Source organism: Mytilus californianus, unplaced genomic scaffold (assembly GCF_021869535.1).
Source record: "Mytilus californianus isolate M0D057914Y unplaced genomic scaffold, xbMytCali1.0.p SCAF_3, whole genome shotgun sequence".
NCBI classification, from domain to species: domain Eukaryota; kingdom Metazoa; phylum Mollusca; class Bivalvia; order Mytilida; family Mytilidae; genus Mytilus; species Mytilus californianus.
In genome coordinates this window covers 103,121,571-103,148,657 of record NW_026262679.1, presented here as the reverse complement: position 1 = coordinate 103,148,657, position 27,087 = coordinate 103,121,571, and the positions used below count along the sequence as shown (strand labels likewise).

Here is a 27,087-nt window from a genome sequence, read left to right as displayed (position 1 = left end):
TTTATAATACAGCTTTATTGATTGGCCAATTATCTATCCTTCAACAAATCACTGATCATTTTACAATACACAAAGTACCACCCTTTACCGTCTTTCCCTTTATAAGTGTTCGCCTATGAATCCTACGCTAAGTTAAGTAGGGCGCAAGTTCCATACCGCAGAAAAGCTACCCCCAAAACAATAATAATAATAAATAATAAAAATAATCCTACGAATTCTTTATTACGGTAGCTATTATAATCAAAGCACTGACGTGTGAGGACCGACTATGAAGACCCCGAGATGACAACTCGGACCGTCAATACACCTTATCGCTATTTGTCCGCCATTACTGGACATCACACAAGTTCCCGTAAAATTTTGACGTCATAATAGAAAATGTCTGACGCCACAATGGAAAAGTGATTGTTGTATGACGTCAAAAGTTCGAGCGGGACAGATTCTCGGGTCAAGCGGGAATAGCGATAAGGTGTATAAGTCAAATCGGACCGTCTGTAATGCCAACCCAGACAAAGTACAAATGAGTTTTGACTATTTGAATGATTTAATGAGTGTCTTCGAGGGCGAAAATGTATCTGAAGAGAAGTCGTCTATAATGCAAAGAATAAAGGGAGAGTTTTTACTATAAATGACGAAAAAGACAACTTGGACCGTCCATGAAGAGACGTCTATAGACAATTCAAGATCACAACTTATAAACTCTGGACAATTTGTATTGACATGCATCATGTTCATAGTTTTTGCATGGTTATGATTAATTTCTGCAGAGACATATAATATGATTTCTGTAATGAGTTTGTGTAATTGTATTTTTCACTTTATTTCTCATTTAATTAGACCATGATTAGACCAGAGACATATGTCTGTGATTAGACTAGTTAAATTTACAGTATTAATCGTTAATTTAAATTATTTTAATCATCATACTGTAGGTAAAATGAAATGAGATTTTAAGAAACAAATATTACATTTTATCATATAAATAGCCCAAACTCAATGTTTATACTTTGTTATAATTGGAATTGACGTTCAGAGTTGACTTTGAAAAGATGGTCCAAGTTGACTTATTGGCAGACTTTAGGTTAAAAAAAATAATAAAGAATTCAACAAAAAAATTTTAAAAATCAACCTAGACTTTTTTTGTTGCTTAAATTAAGAACAAAATTCAATCTCCCTGAAAGCTGTTAGAAGTAACTTGCAGCTGTTTTCTTACGTCCAGTATCAAATATTAGAATATAATTTAGGACGATAAAATTTTTATCAAAACAGTTTATCAATTTAGTAAGTTTTGTCGGCACGGAGGGTTGACATCAAATGGGACAACTAAAAGAGAAAGGTGGAATAATTATTATAATGATGATAAAATAATATTTATTCAAGATAAAAAGCATGAAACTGACAGACACAATAAAGTGAAATGACATACAAATATAGCGCTAGACATGGATAGGATCTTACAGTTACAGACATTAGAATGTTTTACAGTAATGAGCACTAAAAATTATAATTTAAAACGGATAAAATTATGGAAATTTTCATTGTTTTAATATTTAACTATACTGTAATATTATTAAATAGACTAGATTTTCACACCAGCCTAATACCTCAGGACGACCCACAAAAGTTAATGAAACTTATTTCCCGCAGTGGGGTCCTTGTAAATCACTATCTGATCGCCGGATAATGAATTCAATAAACATTCGCAGTCCGATCAGCCGTGACTTTGTATAAAATGTAAAACAGACCGTCACCACCGTTCTTACATTAATAAGGCTAATTTCAAACAGGTTATTGAATCCAAGTTTTGACATCCACAGAAGATTGCACAAACAAGCAAGTGTGTCAGAATTCGGCTGATATTAAGTAATATTCATCCTTAAAGTGAGAAAGTGGGACAATCTCATTAAAACTAAAACTCCGGCCCATATCGAGGGATGATACCAGGGCCAATATGGAAAAGACATGTTATAATCTATTTTTCACATATTTAAGTTCTACAGAAAAGAGAAAAACGTTCAATTATAGCTATTTTTAAATTAACATATTACATATGCAAAACCCAACAGGTAAAATCTATAAATATTTATCACATTTTCCATTAATTTTTAATATTTACTGCATACAAATTTATTGTACCGTAACTTTCCCCTTATTTTTGAATATGGTAATACACAAAAGCGAGAATTTGGCATAACTTGGCCTAAATCGATAATAGTTGGTTGGACATTGTTACTATTGGCCATTGTAGCATTATTCTCTTAATTTTCAATACAAACACCGTCATTGTTCGCCATTGTCGTTAAGGACGCATTTGGAACCGGGGCACAATAACCAATAACCACTGTTTTGCCCCGGGCTGCAATATGAGTAGGACAATTGTGCGGTTATTACAGATGCAAAACCCAATGTTTTCGTAACAAATATGTGATAATTTGTTTTTATTATATTGCTTTCTTTCTTTATATATATTTATCACATATTTGTTACGAATACGTTGGGTTTTGCATATGTAATAACCTCAATATTGCCCGGGGCAAAAAAGAGGTTATTGGTTATTGTGCCCTGATTCCAAATGACGTGACGTCATTGCGTCCTTAACGACAATGGCGAACAATGACGGTGCTCGTTTCATTGCAGTGGAGGAAAGCGATACGGCAGACTTTGTAGAGCAAATGAAAAACGCTAACACAAGGAAAAAAACTGAAAGTGACATTAAAATTCTAAAGGAGTGGTTAAAAAGTGCCGGAGAATTACGCAATTGTGTATTGCCATATTCCAAAATAAGTGGAAATGTGACAATAAATTTCTATGTAGAGTAAATGATTAAATCTTAATTTGAAAATGTGATAAAACTTTTGTGATAAAATTTCTAAGATTTTACCTGTTATATTTCATTAAATTGTTATAATTGAACTTTTTTCTCTTTTCTGCAGAACTTAAATATGTGATAAATAGATTATAACATGTCTTTTCCATATTGGCCCTGGTATCATCCCTCGACCCATATCGGCCCTCGGCTAAAGCCTCGAGGCCGATATGGGAGTCTCAGGATGATACCAGGGCCAATATGGAAAAGGGCATGTTATAATCTATACATACATAATATATGTATAGATTATAACATGCCCTTTTCCATATTGGCCCTGGCATCATCCCGAGACTTCCATATCGGCCCGAGGCTTTAGTCGAGGGCCGATATGGATCGAGGGATGATACCAGGGCCAATATGGAAATATAGATTCCTACCGTGACTGCAACAAGTGTATTACGATATTTCTCCACTCGAGACAGTTAAATTTTATTATTTAAAGCGCGAGGCTTGCCGAGCTTTTTAAATAAATAAAATTTAACTGTCGAGAGTAGAGTAATATCGTAATACACGAGTTATGGTGTCGGAATCTGTTTCTCTGATGATTTTTATCCTTCGTTTTTGAAAGATTTTCAGAAACTTGTGTTCTTTTTATGCGACGTTATCAGGCATGGTCGCCTTTTTTCATGACGTCACAACAGGAAAATACGGAAGAAAACAAAACATTTTGACGTCATAATCAAATTTCGACTAATCATTTGCCGAGAACAGATATTTCACTAGTGAGGAGAAATATTTTTCTCACACCGATCAAGAAATATGAAAATAGCACAAAAATTAGAGAAAAGACATGTTATAATCTATTTATCACCTATTGAAGTTATACAGAAAAGAGAAAAAAGTTCAATTATAACAATTTAATGAAACAAAATAGGTAAACTCTTAAAAATTTTATCACAAAATTGTTATCAATTGTCGTTAAGGATGCAATAACGTCACGTCATTTGGAATCAGGGCACAATAACCAATATACTCTTTTTTGCCCAGGGCAATTTTGAGGTTATTACATATGTAAAACCCAACGTATTCGTAACAAATATTTATCCTTAACGACAATTGATAACAATTTTGTGATAAAATTTTTAAGAGTTTACCTATTTTGTTTCATTAATTAATTGTTATAATTGACCTTTTTTCTCTTTTCTGTAGAACTTCAATATCGGGTCGATATGGAAGTCTCGGGATGATACCAGGGCCAATATGGAAAAGGGCATGTTATAATCTATACATATATAGACCCCTCTACCAAGAAATTTGTTTTGCATGCACACGTATAAAAATTGCGGTTTTTATCCAAGGTACCAAGTCAGGAAAATGGCCATTAATTGTTATATTATAGTTCGTTTCTGTGTGTGTTACATTTTAATGTACAAATGTTCTTAAACCCTGCTGACTGCCATTGGCGATTGCCAAATAAACGGATCACCGATGTAATAAATGGATCTTAATTATAAATTTAATACTAAACAGAAAACAATAAACTTGTCACTGTTAACTAGCTTTATATATTTTCTTTTATGTAAGTTGTGTGTGTTTTAAATTCATGAATGTATTAATTTTTTTGCAAAAGATATAGACATAGTTCTCACTATATTTTAACTACTCATAATTTGTTTAAAATAAACAGGATACAACTCCTAAGTTAGTATAGTTAAGATCTATGCTAGGAATTTCATATGTACAGTAGTACAAAGACGGTAATCAATCTTGTAGCGCCCTCTAGCAACAACGTTGTTATTAATTTCACTTTCCTTTTACCGCCATGTCGGACAGTGGATCAGAGTGTGGCGATGGACCTTGGGTTGCATACAGAGAGAGAGAAGAATGGAAGGATGTTTCGCCTGTGCCACAGGACGACGGACCACACCCGATTGTTCAGATAGCATATTCGGACAAATGTAAGCATGACATTGTACAGTTGAGAAATTATTTGCTTAGAAAAAGAGGGGGGTAACATGTGCCCCTTGGAAATGTTTACATACTTCCTCGTCCTTTGTGTTTGTTCAGAATAGACAAAAAAAAAATGCTACTGGGGTGTATGCCTCTGTTCTGTACAGGTATTTTCATCCGTTATATATCGGAGCACTCCCACTTATGATATATACTCTGCTTTCGGATTCCTCTACTCTTTTTATGAAACATTTTTGATAAATCCTAATCTTCACAAGTATCTCCCTTACCTCGCCAGGAGTAAGAGTGGGAAAACTGCTGGTCATTGCTATAATTTATATCTATTGCTAAATACCCAAATTGTTCTGTCCTTTGCCAAATTTTCGTGACCACCACTTTTCGAGAACTTTGTGAGTGAGCTTATAATGAATCAGGATCCTTTTACCCACAATCATGTATTTTTTTTATTAAAAGTTAGGGCAAACAGACCAAGCGAGAACAGACTGGACAAATCTGCGAGACATAGGGATTATAATCTGGCAGCAGCGGTCTAAACTATTGTATAAAGCTTGAAATTTCAGAAGGACAAGGTAGAAAACCTGGATGCTTCAAACCTTGTTGCCTTGTATGCAGATACCTTATGTTATGAAGTTTCTGTTTGTTATATGCAAATTGTCCTTGACCTCATTTTCATGATTTCAGCGACTGCTTGAAAAAAATTATTATATTTGTGTAATGTGAATTTCTCACTTACTATGAGTAAACTAATAGGATAACTTTGTTTGGTATATGGGTTCCTTGTAATGTCTACATGTCCGTCAGACAGGGTTCACCTGACCTTGACCTCATTTCATGGATCAGTGAAAAAGTTAGTTACGTGATTTGGTCCGTTTCTCAGATACTTAGCAGAAGGTCAACAATACGTGGTGTACAGAAGGATTGTAAGTTATACAAGTCAGTCTTCCAATCTTTCATCTGACCTTACCTTCATTTTCACGGTTCATTGGCCAATGTTAAGGTTTTGTGTTTTGCTCTGTTTTGCAATTACCATATACAAGAGGTCAACTATATTTGGTGTATGGAATCATTGTAATTTGTATGTCTTTCTGACAGGATTTATCTGACCTTGACCTCATTGTCATGGATCTTTAAAAATGTTAAGTTTATGTGATACTTTTAAAAAATTTATTGTTCAGACTTTCAACATAAAATCAATGGTCAGTAAAGCAGGCGAGACGTTTCAGTGCTTACAAGTCAATAATTCAACCTCCTAGGTGGGGGATTTTCTTGCTGTGTTGAAAACCTATTGGGTGGCCTTGGGCTGATTTCTGCTCTTCGAACGGGTTGCTGTCTCCTTGACACATTCCAGGCTTCCATTCTGTATTATGTTCTAAGGTCATCTGGATGGTTAATTACAGGGCATCAAGCATGTCAAGTCTAAAATATGCATGAAATGCTGATACACTACAATGAGTCCTTGCATTGTTAATCTTTTTCTTTTGACTTTTTTTCATTTGGATAAGGCTCTATTTAAAGAATGACTGTAATATTTTTTCTGTCTAAGATATAACATAAAAAATGTAGTGCACCACATTTTTTAGGTTATTTCTAATAGACAGAAAAAATATTACAGTCATTCCTTATAACTTAATTTTAAATACCATTTTTAAGGAGTAAATTTTGAAAAACACGTTGGTGACCTCACAGTCACATGACAAAATTATGTCTATGAGCTGATAGACAAAACACTTTCAGCCAATCAGAAGACGGGTTACATCCAAAATTAAATTATTGTGTTATATGTTAAATATGAGAATTTGAGTCAAATCAGTGGACACAAATTTGACAGCTTATGCTCCTTTAAGATGTTTTATACATCATTCTAAATTGTACAAGAAGCCTTCAATGCAACCAGTTATTTGTCTCGCCTTGACAGAGTCAAAAAGCAAGACACAGGTATGCTGTTTCCGGCAGTAGCGGCGTCAACAATGTATTAGTTTGTGATTAGGTCTAGTTCATGGTGAACCACTAGTGGTAGGTCAATGATATTTGGTATGCTGTTGTATTAGCATTGGCACATCTCATTACCAAGGAGATTATTTGGCCCCGCCCCCTCATTCAAGGTATATTGACTTTGAAACTTTGCTTAGTTTACATGTGTTAGTTTGTGATTAGGTCAGTTTATGAGGAACCACTAGTGGTAGGTCAATGATATTTGGTATGCAGTTGTATAAGCATTAGCATATCTCATTTCCATGGAGATTTTTTGGTCGCCGCCCCCTCATTCATGGTCTATTGACTTTGAAACTTTTGCTTAGATTTCATGTATTAGTTAGTGATTAGGTCAGTTTAAGATGAACCACTTATGTTAAGTCAATGATATTCGGTATGCAAATGTATTGGCATTTGCAAGTTTCATTTCCATGGAGATTATATAACCCCACCCCGCCCCACCCCGTAATTATGGTTTCATACAAGTTAATGTTTGTGTTTAGGTTTGTTTAAAGGGAACGACTTTTGAAAAGTCAATAGTATTTGGTTTGCAGTTGTATTAGCATAGGCACATCTCATTTCCATGGAGATTGATTAGCCCTGTGCCTTCAGTCATGGTTCATTGACTTTGAATTTTTGCATAACTTACATGTTAAAGTATTGCTATTTTAATTTCAACATCAAATAGGCGAGACATATCTCTGTGTTAACAGTTTACATTCCATATTTGCACTTTTATTAGATATATTTTGGGTTATGAATATACACAATAACTGATGCAATCTGGTTTAACATCTTTTTGTTTTCTTCTAGTCCGGGATGTTTATGATTATTTCCGTGCCATTGTTGCCAAGAAAGAGATAAGTGATAGGGCATTAGACCTTACCAAAGACGCAGCTGAGCTTAATGCAGCCAATTACACAGTATGGTGAGTTACATAATTTGTATTCTTTCATTTGGGGGTGATCTTGGCTGCACAGACTTAATTTTGTTAATAGTTCTTTCAACTTCATTGTTGATATTGGTGAGATTTATTTGCAAAACTTCTATCAAATTGTAGAACTTATAAATCAACCTGTATAAAATTGTCCTGGTCGTTTGGCTAAATCGATTTTATTTTTGGATGCATAATTTCAACATCACATATGTTCAGAATGTCAACATAGTTGACATATTTAAAAGTTTTCATTCAGAAACCTGATTAAGATCAGGATTAAATTAATACATGTAACACATGGTTATGCTGTTTTACGATTTAATCTTTTTTTAAGAATGTAAAGGTACAATTGTTTGTTGGGTAAGTTGAATAAGAGAATTTTTTATAAAAATGGCAGAACAGGAAAAAAGTGGACCTAAAATGGAAATGAAATATTTTGAATGAGGCTTACTGATATGGGCAGAATTCCAGTGTTTTTATTTATGCATTAATATTATAAGAGTGTTGATAGGCTCATAATGTATAATTCTTTTAAAATTATTAAATATAATTCCCAATTCTTTATATTTTAAAATTTCCTGTAAATTCCATAAATTAAAGTGGCATTAACTACGATTTAGACAAAAATCTGTTCACAACCATCCTGTAAAAAATCTGATCAACTTTTTAATCATGCCAATGTTTCTACAGAGTTGCTATAGCTATTATACCAATAGATTTATATAAATATATCTATGCAAATATTGATTCTTTGTGAACTGTTTCTCCAGAAACTCATCTTGTTGAAAACATAAAACAGTTCTGCATGAAATTAATCAAATAGTTATAAGTATCCAGAATATACCACTTGTTGGTGTAAATTGGAATCTTGAAATGTGCTCACTGTTGTTTTATATGATGTCAGAATTATGAATGGAGGGAATTTTTAATGTCTTATATCAAAACAAAGTATGAAATATATTGCCAAGCTATCTAGTTTTCTCAAATAATTTATTCTTTTCTTTTATGCATAATCATTATATATGCATGTACATTATGTAGATTCGCGAAAAGTCATGCGCAATCTATGATTTTTCACAGAATCCATGAAGTCCAAAGCAATGTTTTGCAGAAATTTTGACCTTTTCTGCTGTGGTTGGAGTTGTTTATATTACTTTTTCAATTTTTCACCTGGGTATAAAACTGAGTAAAGGAAAGCTTTGATAGATATAAATTTGTTATATTGGTAATCAGGGGGTGTGCAAAATTTTACACTGGTGTTAAAAATTCATACAATCTGCAGGGTGTATGAATCTTTGAGACCACTGTGAAATTCTGTACACCCCTGATTACACCAAGATTAATTAACTAATAGTACACTTTTGAAAGTTTTCAGTGTTACAGCAACAGATCGCCCTTTGATAAAAACTTTTTTTTTTACTGAATTGAATATCAATTAGAATTCATAAGAATTCATAATGCCTTGGGAATTACAAAGTTAGTTCTTTATATGATATCAGAATTGTTGAAAATTTGACCCCAATACAGATTCATCTCCCCAATATTTAGGGGAAACCCTGGTTGAGAGAGTTAACCAATTTTAACATTGAAAATTGCATTGACAAACAAAATTGTGATTCATTGAAAGCAACATCCTATTGCATGAATGAAATAAACTGACCTTTCAGTTCTCAAGGATTGAAAGAAATTTTGTATGTCATTGTTTCAACTAAGATTACAACAAAAAATCGTAGTTTTTATACGCCAGTTTACGGGACGTATTATGGTATACCGTTGACCGTCTGTCCGTCCATCCGTCGTCAACATGTCGGACATTATCTCAAAAACGCTTTAACCAATATGCATGAAACTTTGGTGAATTGTTTATATCTATTGACGTGAGCTCCCTTTCGTTTTTTATAAATTTCGGATTTACCGTTTCCGAGTTTTGGGGTTTTATTCATTAAAAAAGGGGGGATTTTCCAGTTTGTGGACAATAACTCAAAAAAAAATTCACCAATTTGCAAGAAACTTTGGTGAATTGTTTATTTCTATCAACATGAGCTCCCTTTTGATTTTTATAAATTTTAGATCATATGTTTCCGATTTATGGGGTTTTATTCATTACAAAAAGGGGGATTTTCCAGTTTTGGGACAATAACTCAAAAATGAAACATTGGTGAATTGTTTATATCTATTCAGTATTGATGTAAGCTCTATTTAGAATTTTATAAATTTTAGATTTTACATTTCTGAGTTGTGGGGTTTTATTCATTAAAATAGGGGGGATTTTCCAGTTTTTGGACAATAACTCAAAAACAATTTCACCAATTTGCATGAAACTTTGGTGAATTGTTTATTTCTATCGACATTAGCTCCCTTTTGATTTTTTTAAATTTTAGACAATACGTTTCCGATTTATGGGGTTTTATTCATTACATAAAGGGTGATTTTCCAGTTTTCGGACAATAACTCAAAAATGCTTTCAGCATTTTTTATGAAACTTTGGTAAATTGTTTATATCTATTGTTGTAAGCTCCCTTTTGATTTGTTTTAATTTAAGATTTTACGTTTCCGAGTTATAAGATTTTATTCATAAAAAAAGGGATTTTCAAGTTTTTGGACAATATCCTTAAAGTGCTTAGAGCAGTTTTCTTTAAACTTTGATGACTGATTTATATCTATTAAGATAACCTCCCTTTAGTCTTTTATAAATTTCTGATATAACATTGAGAAATTATTGTTTGTTTATAGTCTGACAACAGATTTACTAAGTTACATTGCGCAACAGCACAGTGTAATGCACAACAGCAAGAAATCTTTAATTGAATATAAATTCAATTCATATAACCAATTTCAAGTTCTTTGACTACCTTTATTCAGAAACCTATAATATGTCAAATATTTAATTACAATCCAAATTCAGACCTGTATCAAGCTTGAATATTGTGTCCATTTTTGCCCCAACTGTTCAGGGTTGGACCTCTGCGGGCGTATCCAGCTGCGCTCAGCGAAGCAGTTTTTTGTTTCTGTTTTTCAAATGGCCATAAAACAGTTGCTTCCTTTCTCATTTTTCATGTTTCACAGTGATTCAGATAAGTTTAATGAATTTTATGATCATACCTGGTATGGAAGTAGTTCAAACATATATCATACCATTCAAGTAGTTCAGAAAAAACGGATATGATTTTATAAAGATATTATTCATTTAGAGGTCATTTTTTATGCAAAAGGATAAATTTTTGAATGTCAAATGGAGGGCAGGCATATTTAAATGTACTAAAGAAACATGAACTTAATTTTCCATAAAAGTAATTGCTTCCTGGTTTACATTCAGAATAATAAAAAGCAAATTCTTTTTCATGAAGTAAGAATTATAAAGTTTTAAGCATCATTGTCATTTGCTGACAGATATAAAAAAGTAGCAAACTTTGGTGACCAATAAAGTCGCAAATGAATTAACAGTGAAAGTCAAGTCTCATTTAAAAATAGATATATACCAAATCGAGCAGTTAGAAAGGGTTTTTTTTTTTGTGTGTGCCCTGAATGTATGCCAGAATACAAGAATGAAAAGAATTAGAGAAGAGAATGAAAATATCACATTATAAATTTGTGGGTGCCAATAGTTTTTCTGGATTTATCTTCAACAGGAATGTTCAAACCTAAATATTTGAAAACCAAAGATGTATGAATACCTCAACATTTGTTACCAAAAAGGGAGGTAATATAATAGCCAATTTATCTAAGGTCAACTTTGTCTGAGGGCCTTGGAACCTTAGTTCCTTAATAATTTCTATATTTAATTTTATCCAAGAATATAATGATTGTAAATGTCATGTGTAGTATACAAGACAGAAAACAAGTTTTTTATTCACACCTTTAGTTTAGAATAGAATGCCAGGGTATGCTTCTTGTAAATACCACACCACCTGCTGTTTCCTTCTACACATGATTTCTGGCAGCTATCTGTTGCTTTACACATCCTAATTAGTTCTGGCTGTTGGTAATTAATATCATAATATTTATGATCATTTGACATGGAATACTACAACACAATATTATTAGACCTGCATAATTGATAAGTATACAAATCCTGTGGGAGTAATAATAATTAGGTCATGTGTTGGATGGCAAGGTTGCCATTGATCAGATGATGAGAAGGTCTGTTCTAATCTGGTGTACTTTTATTATGTGTAAGATATTGTCATCAGTGATGATTAACACAACACCACCTCTTAGGTTTTTGTTTTGCTTTGACAGAGTCAAAAAGCGAGACCTATGTATGCTGTTCCCTGTGGTAGCGGTGGCAGTGGCGTCTACAGTTTACATGTATTAGTTTGTGATTAGGTCAGTTTATAGGGAACCACTAATGGTAGGTCAATGATATTTGGTATGCCGTTGTATTAGCATTGGCACATCTCATTTCCATGGAGATAATATGACTCAGCCCCCTCAGTCATGGTCTATTGACCTTTATACTTTTGCTTACCGGTAGTTAACACATATCAGTTTGTGATAAATTAGTGGTAGGTCAATGATATTTGGTATGCAGTTGTATTAGCATTGGCACATCTCATTTCCATGGAAATTCTTTGGACCTGTACCTTCAGTCATGTTCATTGACTTTGAATATTTTACATAACTTACATATTTAAGTATTGCTATTTTAATTTCAACATTTGCATTTTACTATCAAAATAACAAAAAGGCTAGACATATCTCTGTGTTGGCAGTTACTTAAAGGTTTAACCCCCCTTCCTGAAGGCTATGTTGACCATGTGATGTTCAATGTTAATTTGATGATTCCTTTTATCCTTTTTCTGTATTTCCAATCTCTGAAATCACCCGTCATACTGTAAGGTAGTAACTAATTTTTGTTCTATTTCGGAAGATTGTTTCATATATTAAGCTGGTTGAATTGGGAAACATAGTTGTTCAGTTTAGTATGAACAGTTTTCCCTTTGCTTGAATATACTCCTCAAACAGGTTGCCTGAAATAATAGATATATGAGAATCTTGACAGTAAACCAAACTGTAGAAAAATATCATCAAAATGATAAAGATCAACTGTTGTGTGAATGAGATCTAAGGTGTTGTCCTGTTTATATTTAAATGGGTAGTTCAAGTATTACTGTAACAGTAAAGAACATACTTGTTCTGTTTTATTCAGAATTCAGTTCCCTAAAGTAGTTATTTACCAACTCTATTTATTCAAACTGCATCAATAAAAAGTACAATTGTTGTTTTGGTTAATGTTAAAAAAAAATTGTGTGGAACCCGACATTGGTATGGTGATTTGTGATATTTTCCATGAGTTTGGGAGGATTAAATTTGATTCCTGTCAAGGTCAAACCACAGAACTTAGAGTAGGTATATGCTGCTTGTTCAGGTCAAAATAAAGACTTAAGAGTAGGTATATGCTGCTTGTTCAGGTTAAACCAAAGACCTTAGGGTAGGTATATGCTGCTTGTTCAGGTCTAACCAAAGAACTTAGAGTAGGTATAAGCTGCTTGTTTAGGTCAAACCAAAGAACTTTGAGTAGGTATATGCTGCTTGTTCAGGTTAAACCAAAGACCTTAGGGTAGGTATATGCTGCTTGTTCAGGTCTAACCAAAGAACTTAGAGTAGGTATATGCTGCTTGTTCAGGTCAAACCAAAGAACTTAGAGTAGGTATATGCTGCTTGTTCGGGTTAAACCAAAGACCTTAGGGTAGGTATATGCTGCTTGTTTAGGTCAAACCAAAGAACTTAGGGTGATTCAGCTTGTGCAGTCAACAAAGAGGCCATACCAGGCATTCATAAGGAATGAACATGTTATTGTCCTGAAAATGTATTTTAAATTGCAGCATGATGTGACTAACTCATCAATCAATATCTTTCTTATAATCTTGAATGTTTTCTATGTTGATGACTTTTACAGGGTAAAATTATACAATGCCAGAAGTACATTATCTCTAACTCAAGGTTATTTTGTGTCTAGTCCATTTATCTTTAACTATAGATTTTTTCTTTTGACTCTCTGGTCCATTTCCCAACCCCCTACTTAAAAGTAGATATATGTTGAACCTTGTTACCAAAATAGAAAAGAATAACATGTTTACTTTCCAAGGTTGGAAAATCAATAAATAAAATCTTGTTTTGATTCTCAAAGAATATGTAATGTATTCAGAAGAAATCAATATTCCATTGACAGAACTTGGCATTGGGACAGAACGGTGAGTTGAAAGAGGAGGGAGTTACATAAATCTTTATCAAAATTCAAAAAAGTAATGTAATAATGGTCATGTCAACAAGATTAAAAAGAAAATCTATGGTAAACAATGCAGAAATCAATAATCTTTGGAGATATTCCATGAGTAATCTGTGATGACATAATCTGATGAGAAAATATTTCCATCCAGTAGGGAATCTTAAGGTGCATTGCCAGGAGCATTCTATGTACTAATAATTTACAGAAATCCTGGTTCCATTTTTACAGCAGTAAATTCTCATTATGTATCAGTCTTAATATTTAGATTAAGCATTTTTCAAACTTTTTTTGTTTGTCATTGATTGGTTTTCTGTGTTTACCGCCAATTTCAGCATAATTGGCTATTTCATGGCAGCCAGTTTTTATTGATGGAGAAAGCTGATGAGAATCCCCAACCATCAGGATAAAAAGAAAAGGAAATCTCTTAAATTTATTGACTACTATTTAAGAAATGAGGGTTGATTTGGAGCTTGGCATATTGTATAGATACTTGAGTGTTTAAGTATTAAAGAAAGTATGTTGACCTTATGGGAAGTCTTTGTTTTTTTTTTTTTTTTGTGTCATTGGGTCTTCTCGCTAGCTCATTGATCTATACTTCACAACTCTTTTTATTCATATGGTTTATAATGTACCTCATTTCTTTTATCCATAAAGTTTTTTTATATCAGCTGTTTGAAATAAGTTATGACATACTTTTTAGTGGAAGTTTCATCTTGCAACATTATAACTAATTCAATCTTAAATTAATTTCTTCCTTGATTACAATATAAATCTAGTTTCACATGAAGATGGGCCAATAAGTCCTGGACTCCTGAACAGTAAACTGGATTTACCATTTTTAAACAGACCAGTACTGAGCTGCACAAAGATTATTTGAACTGAGAATCAATCATCATTGCAGGACAAAAAAAAGTAGTAATTTTAATCTTAGTTTCCTTCTATTATGTTTTAAACATAAGACATTAAGGATGATTTTAGGTTTTGATTATTTTGATTTTGGTATTTTTCAAAACTATGAACTCGCCATGACTAAAAATGATGAGTCCCTGGATTCATCTGCAAAAAATGTGATGGTGAGAACCCTGGGGTATAAAACACATGCATTTGATGATCATAACATCATTTTGGATTCCTGTATGATCTGCTGGTAATTATCTTGTGGCAAAAAAGTGAAATAACTTTGAATCTGCTTTTGACTTGCCCTGTTATTTTAAAATGAATCTCAGATAATTAGATTCCTGCATGTTCTCATCTCAGAGTAGATAAGCTGTAGAGGTGCCAAGTGGTTGCTATTTGTGAATTAGGCATATAAAATAAGTTAAGGGTAGATGCTGTTTCTTAATTTTGACAAAAAGATTTAATGTGATGTGTCAGTACTTGGAAAGATTTCAGGTTCTGATCATTTTACAATTCTGATTTAAAAAGTTTCTAGCCATTATAATTCTCACAGGTTTATAAAGCAATTTGGATGATTTTATCATATTATTGTCTCGCCTGAGACATAGGGATTACTTTCTTGTGGCAGCGGGGTAAACTATTTGTATTAAGCTTTATATTTCAGAGGGTAGAAGACCTAGAGGCTTTATACCTTGTATACAGATACCTTAGGTTACAAAGTTTCTATTTGCCATATGTCCATGGTCCTTGACGTCATTTTCATGGTTCAGTGACTGCTTTAAAAAAAATGTTTTTTTTTGTCATATGAATTTCTCACTTGAGTTAAGGGATAACTATATTTGGTATATGGGTTCCTTGCATGGTCTACATACTTCCTATTTTATCAAAACTTTAGCTGAGTGATTAACTAACAGTTTTCAGTGCTTTTTTAGTGTTTATTTCTGACACCGACAGTTACCAATTAATCATGTTAATCATGTTAGTATTGAATTGTCAGTTCCATGTGGAGTTTCAGATTTGAACTTACTTCACATTCTTCTTGTCTGTAACTTTTTTTAACAGATGGGAATTTTGTTTCTTAATCATTTTGATTTATCATGTGGTGATATGTGATAAAGGTTTTAAATGGTAATAGATCCATTATATTGTCTGGTCACAGTAATTCATGGTATAAGTAAATTGAACACTTTTTACCTCTGTTCCCTCATCAATAAAATGGAGAGTCAGACTGAAAGAATTAAGTCGTATTTTTTGTCAATGCTCAGAATTATATTATGTATAATTTTTTGTCAATGCTCAGAATTATATTATATATAATTGATTGCTTTTTGTTTTCTTAAAACCTACCCAAGCACAAAATAGCTATATCATGCTAGTGTATTGAACCCCACTCATAAAAACAATGAAGTAGGGTACTAGACGAATGATTCATTATTACAAATAGATTAGGATTAATGGATAAACGAATCAATGTAGTTTTGAAAGAAAAGAGCAATGACCATATATTGGTCTGATACTTTTAAAGTTGCTCATTGACCAAATTGTAGGATAGGATAAGCCAAAAATTTGTATTGTAGATTAAAACATTGACCCACATTAAAGTTGATATTATTCATATTGTTTGTTTAATGGAGACTATTATGACGTACATTTAAAAAAATGGAGATTTTGAAATAACTAAATTCAATTTGAATTAGGACAAAAAATTATAAGGTTATTAATTTGTAAAGGGATATTTAATGGCTGTTCATTTACCTACTTTAATATTTTGTGGTGAATATGGCTCATTTCCAATTCAATATTCATGGTTTAAATGTGTACTGTATTGAATTCTTAATGCCTTGAATAAATGACAAAATAGTGTATATGTTTGAAAATTTTATTCCTCTATTACTTGTTTCAAAGATCTTTTGTACATTGAAAAGTCTTGAAAACTACTGATTCAGTAGATAGTCGGTTCTGTACTGGACTAATTAGGCTATAGGAATAAGAAAACATTCAGGAACAAAATATAATATCAAAAAATTTAAAAAACAGGAAATACTTTCGTTTACTAACAGGTTGTCTTTACCAGACAAACTGTCCTTGAAAACTGTTATGACTGTCAGAATATAGATCTGTGTTATCACTTATCCTAAATAAGATGCAGGTCAAAGGGTCTTCTTTTGATAGTGTCAATAATAATAATAATAATAAATGCTTTATTTAAAGAGGGTAAAGACAGTTATTTACTACAAATAAACTTGTAACAGTTTACTAGTCGGTCAGTTAAATATCCGAATTTCTGTATTTTAAACTCATTTTATCTAGTTTTTCTCCTGAATTAGAAAAGTGTAATTGATCCCGAGAGACACTTAATGCAGAGTTTACTCGAATCTTTTTTTCACCAGTGGTCCTTGAAAATATTTGCTAGTCTTCGCTATTATTTCTTTTTCAAAATACCCAAATTATGTTGGTCCTTTGCAAATTGTGGTGGTCAGGACCTTCAGACCACCACTTTTCGAGAACTCTGCAAATCAATAGTTTGCCATGCTCTAGCTCTTATAAGGCTATATTTTTAGCTTAAGAACCAAACCAGTATGATATTTTTAAGTCCTCACCACTAGACGAAGGGCATTAAGTGTTACCCTTGTCAGTCTGTATGTACATCCAAAAATTGGTCTGCGTTTTCTAACCTTAACCAATTTTTATGAAACTTATACACAATACTTATTACCATAAAACACAGATCAAGTTCAGATTTGGGTGGCATCACTTTTACAGTTCTCTTAGTTATGTCCCTTTATAATGTTATATGCAAGCGGGGCATCATCTGTGTCCCATGAACATATTCTCCATTTCTATTATAGCATGATGCATTCATTGTTAACTTTGGTTGACCTTCAAATGTCTTTAATATTATTGTGTTGGGTTTCTGTATTGTCAATGTATACCATAACCCCACGTTTCCTTTATTCATATTTAAAAAAAGTCGTCTTTAAAATAATTCGATCAAATTGAGTCAAACTTTACTTTATAATCCCTATGTTTAGAATTGGATCTATTGATCCTTAATTAAAAGCAGGATGCTTAAAATATTTTTGTTTGATATCAGTAAATAACAGAAGTATAGTTCTATTGTACCAAATATATCATAGTCATGTGTAAATGTTCCACAGAATACAGATTTACTATTACAAATTCAGTGGTTTTTCTGGGTATTTCAAGGACAGTGGATTTTTTTCCAATTTTGGAAATTTTTACACAAAAATCCTGTCTTGAAAATCAAAAATTGGGAGATAAGTTTAAAACAGTTAGAAATATATGCTTTTTCTTTTTTTTTCCATGAGAATGTGTCCTTTTACAGGACCCACAGGATTTCTAGAAAACTCCATGTAGTCTGAAATGTTTTATTCTTTTGCATTTTCAGGCACTACAGAAGAACAATAATGAAGGAATTAAAGAAAGATTTAAAAGAAGAATTAAGATATATAACACAAGTTATAACAGAACACCCTAAAAATTATCAGGTTTGGTAAGTTATGAAATTTCTTGGCATATAGTGAAACTACAGTATGTAGCATAACTTTATAAAGTTGATTTGCTTCAAATCATTGAAAAAATGTGTCCCACAGAATGGAGCTGAAGTGATACTATGCTTACAAAGCAAATACCAACTATCCTCATATGGTCACCTTTGAAAGAAAGGGGAAATATTTTACCATTGATTGAGTATTAAAGAGTTCTATAATTATAAATCTGAATATGATGTCCTAAAAACTGAAAATGTTTGGACTTAAGTCTGAAAATAAGTTTTATCATATCTGGTATTAAACAAAGAAAGGATATGATTCAGTGCTTTAAGTTCTTATAGCTCGAGGAAAAATTTCATTGAAATATTATCAGTATTAAAGAATGAAAAATTATCAATCTTGGTTTATGTTTAACAAGAGGATATGTATCTAAGTTTCCCGTAATTAATTTCTTGTCATGTCAAATCAGAAACACAAGGGTTTTATTGTCAAATTTGTGGACATCTTGTATGAAGATTGGTCATTATTCTTAGTATATATAATTTACAGGAAAAATTTATGTTTATAAGAGATAAGAGGGTGACATTCAGAAGATTTGACACAAAAAATCCAACTGTTTTTCAAACACAGAAAAGTTATGGGATTTGGCATATTATGTGACTGGCTGATATGTTAAGCTCATAGAGAATTTTTCTCAGGGTTTGGCTGATATATGTTAAGCTCGTAGAGACTTTTTCTTGGAGCTGATATATGTATTTATACTTCGGGTTTGTTTAGAAGTTTCAATGCTATGAAAAATAACATTTTCTTTTCTCAACTTCTTTCATAGTTTACAGTGACTTAACTGTTAGTTTTTTACTCCACCTATTACAATTATTAATTTAAAGTTCTGACCAAATTGGAATTTGTTTCATTTGAATCAAACTGTGTCAGAAAAGTTACCAAACTACTTTAGGAGAGCCACAGGTAAGTTGTTTGTTAGCAGTGCAAGTACAAAAAAGAGCATACTTATAATCCTATCAGTTTTTGAATTCCACTTCATCTTTACAATTTCTGTGCAGGAAAAATTTAGCAAAGCTCATACAAATTCTTGCTTATTACCTTATGGTTTGGCAATACATGCATATGTTTAAAGTAAACTAAGGACTATGTGAGGGAAAAAAAGAAAGAAACCCAAAGCTAAATTTGTAATTATTAGCAATTTCTGTATATTATGATCGAACCTATGAAAGGTATTGTACCTTTATATATTGGAAATTTTAGTGTTTACATTTATGTTAACATAGGTTGTGTAGCGTGTTACTTCCAGATTACATGATATAAATATATTACACCACAGGATGAATAAAAAATATGTTGACCCCATAATTTCCTGGAAAAAAATAATCTGTAGTACATCTGTGTCCTTGATTTCTCTCGGTTTTAAATTAAGATTTTTATTGTTGCTCTATTGAATTATTTATAATTTTACATGAATAGGGGAGAAGCACTGATGTTGGAGTTTCCTGATCAAAACTTTTATGTAAATTAATTCTGTCATATTAAAGTAATAGTTGTTAGACTATACCATTTAAGATATTGGTACAACATCTACCTGCATACTTAATTTAGAATTGACTATTTCTTTTTACAATTTTATTTGGGTGTAAAAGCATTGACTGAATCTCATTTTTGCATGAAGCTCAGCAGCGCTTCATATAAAAACTTTATTAACACTTAACAACCATATAAAATTATAAAAAGAAACATTCAATTCTTATAGTTACATTTTATGCTACAACCATTAAATGAGTTGTATCAAGCTTATCGTTTGTTTTTCTATGCATTATTTTAACATTGTCACGGATAGCACATGCAGTCAGAGCTGTTGTGTTTTATACGGAAATACAGTATGATATTGGAGTGCCTTACAATTGTTGTCAGCCAATTGTTTTGTATAAGGCTTAGAAAGGAAAGGATTACCAACCTCTTCAACAGTCTCAATATTTAATTTTTTATACTTTTTATAAAGTATTCAAATATTGGTTAGCGATTAAAGTTTTGACTTAAAAATAACTTACTCCGAGCACTCCAGCTTCCTCCACCAATAAAAACTGACCGTCAAGAAATAGCACTTTAGTGTTGAAAGTGGCATTAAACACCAATCAATCAATCAATCAAAAATAACTTATTTCTCTGCCCTAAATGAACCCCTGGTTGTGAAGGAAAGTGATTGACATTGAATTTAACATTGTACAATATATCTATTTGTTGCTATAATAATGAAATTAAAACAACAGAAATTGATCCAGTAGCAGTAGAAATTTGGTTGATTTCCATTATATCCTAGGAAAGATGTCTTGCATACATCCACTTATACCCCAACTTGTGTAAAAAAAATTACTAAATTTCATGCAAGTGCTTTTTATACGACCGGTCGTATATTGGTATGACGTTGGCGTCGTCGTCGTCGTCCGAAGACACATTGGTTTTCGCACAATAACTTTAGTTTAAGTGAATGGATCTCTATGAAATTTTACCATAAGGTTCAATACCACAAAAGGAAGGTTGGGATTGATTTTGGGGGTTATGGTACTAACAGTTAAGGAATTAGGGGCCAAAAATAAGCATTTTTCTAGTTTCCAGACAATAACTTGTGGAACGGTGTATGGATCTCTCTGCACAACAGCATAGTGTATTGCACAAAAGCAAAAAAAAAAGGGGGGGGTCAATTTGCAACAGCAAAGTGTATTGCACAAAAGCAAAAAATTAAGTATAAATTCAAATCATATAACCAATTCTAACTTCTTTGACTACAGTTATTCTGTGTCAGAAACCTTTTATGTATCAAATATTTAATTACAATCCAAATTCAGACCTGTATCAAGCGCGAATACTGCGTCCATTTTTGCCCCAACTGTTCAGGGTTGGACCTCTGCGGTCGTATCCAGCTGCGCTTGGTGAAGCAATTTATTATTCTATAAACAACCCTTATTTATTATGTGGTTTCTTTCTTCTGTTATTTTAACTTTGTGAATGAAATTTATTTCTACCTTTTACTCTTTTTAAGTTAAATATCCCCAATAAATAAAGTTGAGAGGTCTTCTTTACTTTGATAGTTCAATAATTCATGTTTTACAGGCATCACAGAAGGGTTATTGTGGAATGGTTAGGAGATCCAAAAGAAGAATTAGAATTTACTGCAAAAGTACTTAGAGGGGACGCAAAAAATTACCATGCTTGGCAACATCGGTATGCCATAATCTTAAGTGTCGTATGATTAATTGCTTTCTGTAACTTTTGACTAGAGTTTACAGAGGGCAGACTTGATATACAACAGACATAACAAAAAGGTACATATTTGTTAATAGAAAATTTAAAGATAGGTTTAATATAAATAGTTTATACACATTCTCAAATTAGAATGACTTTTAAACACTCCTAGATTTAAAATGTTTTAAATGTTTTGTCTGTTGCTAATATGTTTTTCAGGTATACCACAAGGATCCAGTGTAAACTGATACCAGTGGCGACAATTTGTCAGTAATTATACAAACTTCTAAAATGTCCAAATAAATCACAATTTAATATGCAACTGTACAAATGTTCTGTATGAAATGAAATATTCAAATGAAAGAAATTTTATAGTGTTGATTTTAGACTTATTATTCTTTCTTATATTATATGAATGCATATATGTATTGTTTGTTTGTCAATGTTTTGAAAGTTTAAAGTACCATTAGTAAAAGTGAAATGTACACATCTGTTAAACCAGAATGTGAAATATTATAACTATTTGCTTGTTTTAAAACAAACAAAACTATACACAAAAAAAACAAAAAAACAATATTTATTTTAACTTGTCATTCTTGTTTCAAGCATATATTTATAAACAAAAATACAATGTCACATTGCTATAATAGATTCAAACCTCTTTTCTTCAGGCAATGGGTTATAAGGGAATTTAATCTATGGGAAAATGAATTAGATTATGTCAACAAACTACTCGTAGAAGACCTCAGGAACAACTCTGCATGGAATCAACGATACTTTGTCATCAACAACACAACAGGGTTTAATGATGAAGTCGTTGATCGAGAAGTCAGGTAATTCTACTTGGTATCTGTTTTAGCAAACAAGATATTTGCTGCTTAAAGTCGTATAAAAGTTCACACTTCAAATTTTTTAAAAAAAGTTGAATATGTTTTATATACTTGAATGGCTAAGTTTTATATAAAACAAGTGTACATGAACTTTTCTGTAAAAGAAAATCCTTTATACTATCAAAATCTTCATAAATGTGCTGCTTTTGAATTATTGGCCTCCTGTTCACTAATTCGACGATATTTTCCTGCATTCAGTGACCTGAACTATGACCTCTCGTTAGAACTTCGAACACCACATAGTGCATTTGCGAGGGGAAAACCGTGATGAAAGAATGCAAACAAACATGCACTGGAAGGTAATAACTGATTCTTAAAGAACAAATTTAATACAGCAAATCATTTAATAACTGTTAAGGAAAAGTTTAATTTACAAATGGGAACACATGGAAAATATAAAAAAAAATATCATGGCTCTATTAAGTCACTTATTTTTCACATGCTCCACATGCTCTGTGTTGAATGTCACGAGCCGATAAACTTCGGCAACAAACTAAAAAGTTGATTAGCTTGCGATTGACAATCACTGAATGAAATATTATTTGTCGATAAGAGGTTATAGATTTGTAATCAATATTTAAAAAAAACGTGCATACAGGACTTATTTTAGTATATATGCATGCATTGGTTCAATAATTTCGATTCAGGTATTGGACTTTTGGAAATTATCAGAGGCGGATTTAGAGGGTTTTTCAGGGGGCCCAGGCCCCCCCTTTTGTGGGAAAAATTTGGTTAATTATATAGGGAATCACTGAAGCATGACTGAAACGGGGCCCCCTCTTAGGCAGTCAGTGGGCCCCCCCTTATGAAAATTTCTGGATCCGCCACTGATTATTTATCTTGCAATTATTTTTTACTGATTCCTACTAATAACACCTGTCAGATTTGCATATATGTTCTCATTTTAAAATATTTAATTAACACTACATTTCCTATATTTCACTCTTGTTATTGAATTTTTGTATTTGAAGACTTTTTTTTAATTTCAGTTACACCCAAGATTTCATCAAAAAAGCACCAAACAATGAAAGTGCATGGAACTATTTGAAAGGGTAAGTTATTTGTCTAGTATAAGGGAGATAACACAATTTTATTTGTAGAAAAAAAACTTCTTATGTATTGGAGATGCTTTCTAAAGTGAATATGAATAAGCAGTTGTTTGGAGATACATTTGTACACAAGTTTTTATGTGGATAAAGTTATCTTTATAGATAGTATATCTTACTGTCAAACGAGTCATTTCTATTTACTAAAGATGATCTTAATGACCTTTTGTCTATTTTCAGAGTATTGTTAGACCGTGAATTAAGTACATATCCTGGTTTAATGGAATTCTGTCAACAACTGTACAATGACAGATATCGGTCACCTTATTTAATAGCTTGTATGATTGATGCATACGAAGAAATGTTAGAAAACAACAATGGTGATCAAGAGGAAACACTCAAAAAATCTGTACAGGTATATTATATTTTTTTAAATCATAAAAATTAATATTCCAATTTTACTATTATTACACTCATTAAATTCCTTGGGGAGAATTTTAATGAGAAATAACAGGAAAATTACTTGTTCTTGACAAGTTGGTAAATTCCTATCTACTCAGTTTACTGCATTTAAACCATCGGGAAAATCCATTGCTGGAAGTTTGATGGCCAAAGATGTGTGAATAAATGACAGTAATTTAATTGAATTGAGCTTAAAAAGAAGCGAAAATATTCAACAGTATTGTGTACAGAGTTCAAGGTTTACTTGTTTAATATCAAATAATTCATTATAAAAATTGCAATATTTTCCAATGCCACATTTTATGAGAGTTTTTATCTTTATAACATGCTTTTCACATTATGCTGTATAGCAAATAAAGAGACTATATGTGTGTATAAGATAACTTAAAATAGATTATTAACTTCTTTCAATGAAAATATGTTATCTTTTCAGATGTGCACATCATTAGCAGATGAATTTGACACTATAAGAAGTGAATATTGGAACTATGTATCTCGTGTGTTATCAAATAAATATGGACAAAGTACAACACCAACAACAGAACAAAATGTTGTATCATAGCATCAGCTCAGTATAGAATGTTTTGGTTAACCTCACTCTTCGTATGCATTCCCATGTATACGTGTGATTATACTTATCCTCCAGCCATTTTGTGTAATTGCATTATGCCATGAGCATATTAAAACCAACACTGCTATATGAGGCTGTGTGTAAATATTTTTTAAACATATTGTTTATAGATATGGAATTCTAGATGTTTTCACAGATGTAGAAAGATTTATTCTTGCTGAAACCTTCACTTCTCATGTCAACACTAAGAAAATTTGATGGTTTGTTTATGGGTTGTTTCAAATGTAACACAAAAACTGCTACTACAATATGCTATCATACCACTGAAATATAACTTTTTACATGTTTTATAGTGAATTTTAGGATCAAAATGTAAAACTGCAATTAGATACCGGTCCTAAGTTCTGTTATTTTCTCCCAGTCAACATTGTCAAGAAATTATATGAATTAAATGAATTACTCAATTTAATTATCAGATTTTGTTATGTTAACAATACTAAATAGTGTAAATTATTTTTGAGATGTGTTGCTCTGTGAGAAGGCTGCTTTGATGGTTTTGTGAAGCAAAGCCAGGATGTTCATATTTTGTTATATATTTGTTTTCCCTTTATAATAAAAAGTGAATAATATATTGTTGCTTTCTTATTCCTTGAAAATAAAAAATGCAGGACTTTATCCCCTATAATGATCTCACTTTTGTTGTTATTAAGGTTGTTATTTAAGTTGTGTTATTTTTTCATGTAGGTCTTTCAGTTTGTATGCTGGAAAAAAAATTCTAATAGAACATTTGTTACTAAAATGTAATGGGGGCACAAAATGCTTGTTCATAAAAGGATACAGTTTGAATTTTAAATATAAAGGAAGAATATCATACTGGTCTTGTATGCAAATTTTATACATTTTATTTTGAAAGCTTGAGATGCCAGGAAAGCATTAGGTTTCAGATTTTCAAATACTTCGTCCTTGAGCATCACCAAAGAGATGGTCAATTGTCAAAATATGCATCTTGTGCAGTAAAATTGGTACCTTCAATGCATTTACTACCACTGGGGTTATACCTCTGCTGATACTGGTAGTCCTTAAGAAAATCACCAGCACAGTATCCAGTACTGGCATGAAAATACAGATATTGTTTTACTGAAATTTGCTATTATAAAAGTTTGGAAATTATGTATATTAAGGAATTATCTCCTTCATGCATATAAAAGTGCTGTTCCTTTTGCTTTTTGTGTTTTTTTTGCTGTTTATATACTGATTTTGTGTCCTGTATGGATACCTCATATCTTTTGTTTTTTGCTGTGTCATGTACTGATTTTGTGTCCTGTATGGATACCTCATATCTTTTGTTTTTTGCTGTGTCATGTACTGATTTTGTGTCCTGTATGGATACCTCATATCTTTTGTTTTTTGCTGTGTCATGTACTGATTTTGTGTCCTGTATGGATACCTCATATCTTTTGTTTTTTGCTGTGTCATGTACTGATTTTGTGTCCTGTATGGATACCTCATATCCTTTGTTTTTTGCTGTGTCATGTACTGATTTTGTGTCCTGTATGGATACCTCATATCCTTTGTTTTTTGCTGTGTCATGTACTGATTTTGTGTCCTGTATGGATACCTCATATCTTTTGTTTTTCTATTATAGCTCTGATTCCTTGTCTGGGTTTGTGTATATTTTTTGTTTTATCAGTTCTTCAAAGTATGTATTAGGTTTTTGACTTTCAAATATATTGGCATCAGTGTAAAGATATTAAATGTTTAAAGCGCTGCACATCTGGTGTAGTAAAATTGGTACTGTTAATGTTATTAATTCAGGTGTCAAGGTCTTGAAATGTAAAATAATCGTTTTGAAAGAAAATAGTTCTACTCTTGATTATTGATGGTGTGAAAATATTTTTCAAAATTGTGCACCCCAAAGGTGACCTGGGCATAGCAGTGTAATCACTTCTGGTCTTCCAACTGGCAATAAAACCCTTGCCTAAGTGGAATGAATAAATTTGTAGCCACATTTGGTCAGAATGGAGACATTTAATATAATGCATAGTGTTGAAAGAGTGCCACACACTTTGTATGTTAAGAACCCTTGTACCAATTTGAGGTGGCCAGATACAAGGCTAAATGTCTGTCCCTATCCAATATCCTGCACATTTGTACTCACATTTTTCAGTGGCACTTCAAATGATCTGCCCTTTATTCTGTTTGAACCTTATTGTAGGAAATACCTATTGTTTGTTCTTGTCCTGAACATGCATGAAATATTTGCCACTGGATTTTAAGCAAACCACAATCAATCAACATTGTGTAATGTTTGGTGTCATATTGGATTCCATATGTTCTGTCTGGAGTACCACAAGGACTGTCTAAGGACCACGGGGGCATTGGTAGCCTAGTGGTCCAAGTAATTCAGCTACTGTATCGCTAGCCTGTTGTAAGTTCGAACTATCTTTGACTAGGATTGCCAGGTAAGCTGTCGATGTTTCTTTCTGGGCACTCCAGCTTCCATCATCAATAACTAATGTCTGTCATGAGAAGGTCAATAG

At 32.2% G+C, this 27,087-nt stretch overlaps 1 protein-coding gene across 1 annotated transcript; it reads left to right on the top strand.

The window, feature by feature from the left end:
* Positions 1-4,597: 4,597 nt before the first annotated feature.
* LOC127735614 (protein farnesyltransferase/geranylgeranyltransferase type-1 subunit alpha-like) lies at positions 4,598-25,176 on the top strand. Its single transcript, XM_052245843.1, has 8 exons — positions 4,598-4,767; positions 7,565-7,679; positions 18,224-18,328; positions 21,447-21,557; positions 22,250-22,411; positions 23,458-23,520; positions 23,755-23,929; positions 24,410-25,176. The coding sequence occupies exons 1-8, from the start codon at positions 4,632-4,634 to the stop codon at positions 24,536-24,538; spliced, it is 996 nt and encodes a 331-aa protein (XP_052101803.1). The 5' UTR covers positions 4,598-4,631; the 3' UTR covers positions 24,539-25,176.
* Positions 25,177-27,087: the final 1,911 nt, after the last annotated feature.

Excerpts from the sequence above, each read along its gene's own strand:
- LOC127735614 (XM_052245843.1), top strand. The coding sequence starts at position 4,632 with ATGTCGGACAGTGGATCAGAGTGTGGCGATGGACCTTGGGTTGCATAC. Across the intron at positions 23,521-23,754 it reads GCATGGAACTATTTGAAAGG|AGTATTGTTAGACCGTGAAT; the intron begins GTAAGTTATTTG and ends GTCTATTTTCAG. Across the intron at positions 23,930-24,409 it reads CACTCAAAAAATCTGTACAG|ATGTGCACATCATTAGCAGA; the intron begins GTATATTATATT and ends TTATCTTTTCAG.